Here is a 1816-nt window from a genome sequence, read left to right as displayed (position 1 = left end):
AGCGCCTTGCTCGCTCCCATCCCCGCAGAGCCGAGCCGAGAGCGGCGCGGGCCGCGGGGCATCATCCCCACCGGGGCCAGAGCCGGGGCGCGGTGCCACCGCCGCGCTACAGAAGGCAGGTGAGGGCCGGTTGTTATGTGTTCGGATGGAGATAGCAGAGTCCAAAGTGGATTGAAAGCTAATCTTTAGTAATCAAGCCGAGTTCTGTTGCTTGTCTGCAGAGCTGGTGTCAGAAAGCAGCAGCAGCAGCCGGCAGAACCGCTGCCTTTTCCCAGCACTTCCTCCCAAGCAGCCTGACCTCGGCTGTGCTGTACCCCAAAATGTTCCTGTTACCCATGTCTCAACCGAATTCTCTTTATTGAATCTATTTTTTCTTCCCAATATGTTTCTCTCATCAAAATCGAGGAGTTTTCCTGGATACAGACAGGACTCTGATATTAAAAAAAAAGACACCACCAACCCACCCCTCCCACCCAAATCCTGCAATTACATGTCTAGTTTTGAGGCTCCTTTGTGCACGCATACTCCAGAAAACCAAAAGACATGTTATCATTCATTTATTCACTCACTTTTCAGAAAGATATATGAACTACATATAAAAAGTAAAATGAGCCAATAAAAATATATTCCTAGGTATGAACAATTTAAACAACATTAAAATCTTTGCTTCACATCTTTGAAACATGTCCTGGGTAAGAACAATAATAAACTGAGTATATGTGGGGATCAGCAGGTGACCTTCCAATGGGAACTATCCTGCTAACACAGCTCAGACTCCTCGAAGTCATCCCTGGATGAAGCTGCTGGCTCAGCAGAGACAAACACCTCTTCCCAGGTATAATCAGCCAGGTTCACAGGCTGTCGCAGCCAAGGATGCTCTGCTAGCACAGCAAGAGTCATGCGCTGCTCTGGATCGGGGTGCAAGAGCCCGGCCATGAGATCCATGAGACCTGGGCAGAGACAGCAGAGGGATGGCTCAGGATGGACTTTAGGCAGGTTAGGAATGAGAGATATGGTCTATGTTCAAAGAACGACGAATCCCCCAAACTCTGCTGCATTGAGCAGCTTGTCAAATCATCACAGACCATAGTGGGGAGCACTTTTTCAGTCTTCCCCTTTATTTCTGGTGAAAAAACGCTGCTTATACTTTCCCAAGAGATCTGTTCCTTTTGAAAAGCAAATGGGAAGAGCTCACCTTCTGACACAGGGCGAGGAGGACACAGGACAGCTGCCAAGGCCTCCTCCAGCTCACAGAAAGGGTTCTCCCCAAGGACCAGGGTGTAAAGGGTGATGCCAAGCGACCACATCTCCAGCTCAGGGCCATGGTACCTGTGCAGAGATAAGCTTGCCTAAAATCAGATTGCCAGTACATATCTATATGCTAAAGAAAGTAAAAAGGGCATTGACAGCCCTTGTTTCCAATTTTTGTTTTAACATAGGAAGTTTGTGAGAATTCTAAGAAGGTTCTCATGTGCTTGAGGAGTCTGCATTGTTCTTCTCCAGAAAATAAAACCAACCAGAGAATAGCCAACCAGTTTCTGTTGATGAGTGTGTGTAACATGCACCCAACTTCCATATATGTAAGCTGCTGATAAGAACTTGCCCCTCCACCTTCTTCATCATCAGCCAAAACTATCAAGTAAACATTTAACTGGAAGAGCAAACACATCCTCCCAGCCCTTTCAAAACAAAAGTTATTTGGAAATAACTATTAACTATCTCAATTCCATCTGAGAAAACATGCCAGTTCCTTCACACAGTACAAGGTGGAACTCCCAGGGCAGAGCTGCTTGCTTCACCTTTCATCTCATTCCCA

General features: G+C 46.8%; 2 protein-coding genes across 2 annotated transcripts in view; both read right to left on the bottom strand.

The window, feature by feature from the left end:
• MTERF4 (mitochondrial transcription termination factor 4) overlaps positions 1–337 on the bottom strand; it is a 1719-nt gene extending 1382 nt beyond the window's left edge. The window contains exon 1 of the mRNA XM_017728721.1: positions 299–337. Within this exon, the coding sequence (XP_017584210.1) occupies positions 299–337 (39 nt within the window). The remainder of the gene's footprint in view (positions 1–298) is intronic.
• A 203-nt stretch (positions 338–540) lies between these two features.
• Positions 541–1816, bottom strand: part of PASK (PAS domain containing serine/threonine kinase) — an 18290-nt gene continuing 17014 nt past the window's right edge. Inside the window, exons 15-16 of the mRNA XM_017728757.1 lie at positions 1196–1329; positions 541–950 (exon numbers count right to left, since the gene is read on the bottom strand). Of these exons, the coding sequence (XP_017584246.1) occupies positions 760–950; positions 1196–1329 (325 nt within the window). The 3' untranslated portion in view covers positions 541–759. The remainder of the gene's footprint in view (positions 951–1195; positions 1330–1816) is intronic.

The sequence above is a fragment of the Corvus brachyrhynchos genome, unplaced genomic scaffold (assembly GCF_000691975.1).
Source record: "Corvus brachyrhynchos isolate BGI_N302 unplaced genomic scaffold, ASM69197v1 scaffold223, whole genome shotgun sequence".
Classification (NCBI taxonomy): domain Eukaryota; kingdom Metazoa; phylum Chordata; class Aves; order Passeriformes; family Corvidae; genus Corvus; species Corvus brachyrhynchos.
The sequence above is the reverse complement of the archived record's forward strand: the minus strand, read 5'-3'. Positions and strand labels throughout refer to the sequence as shown.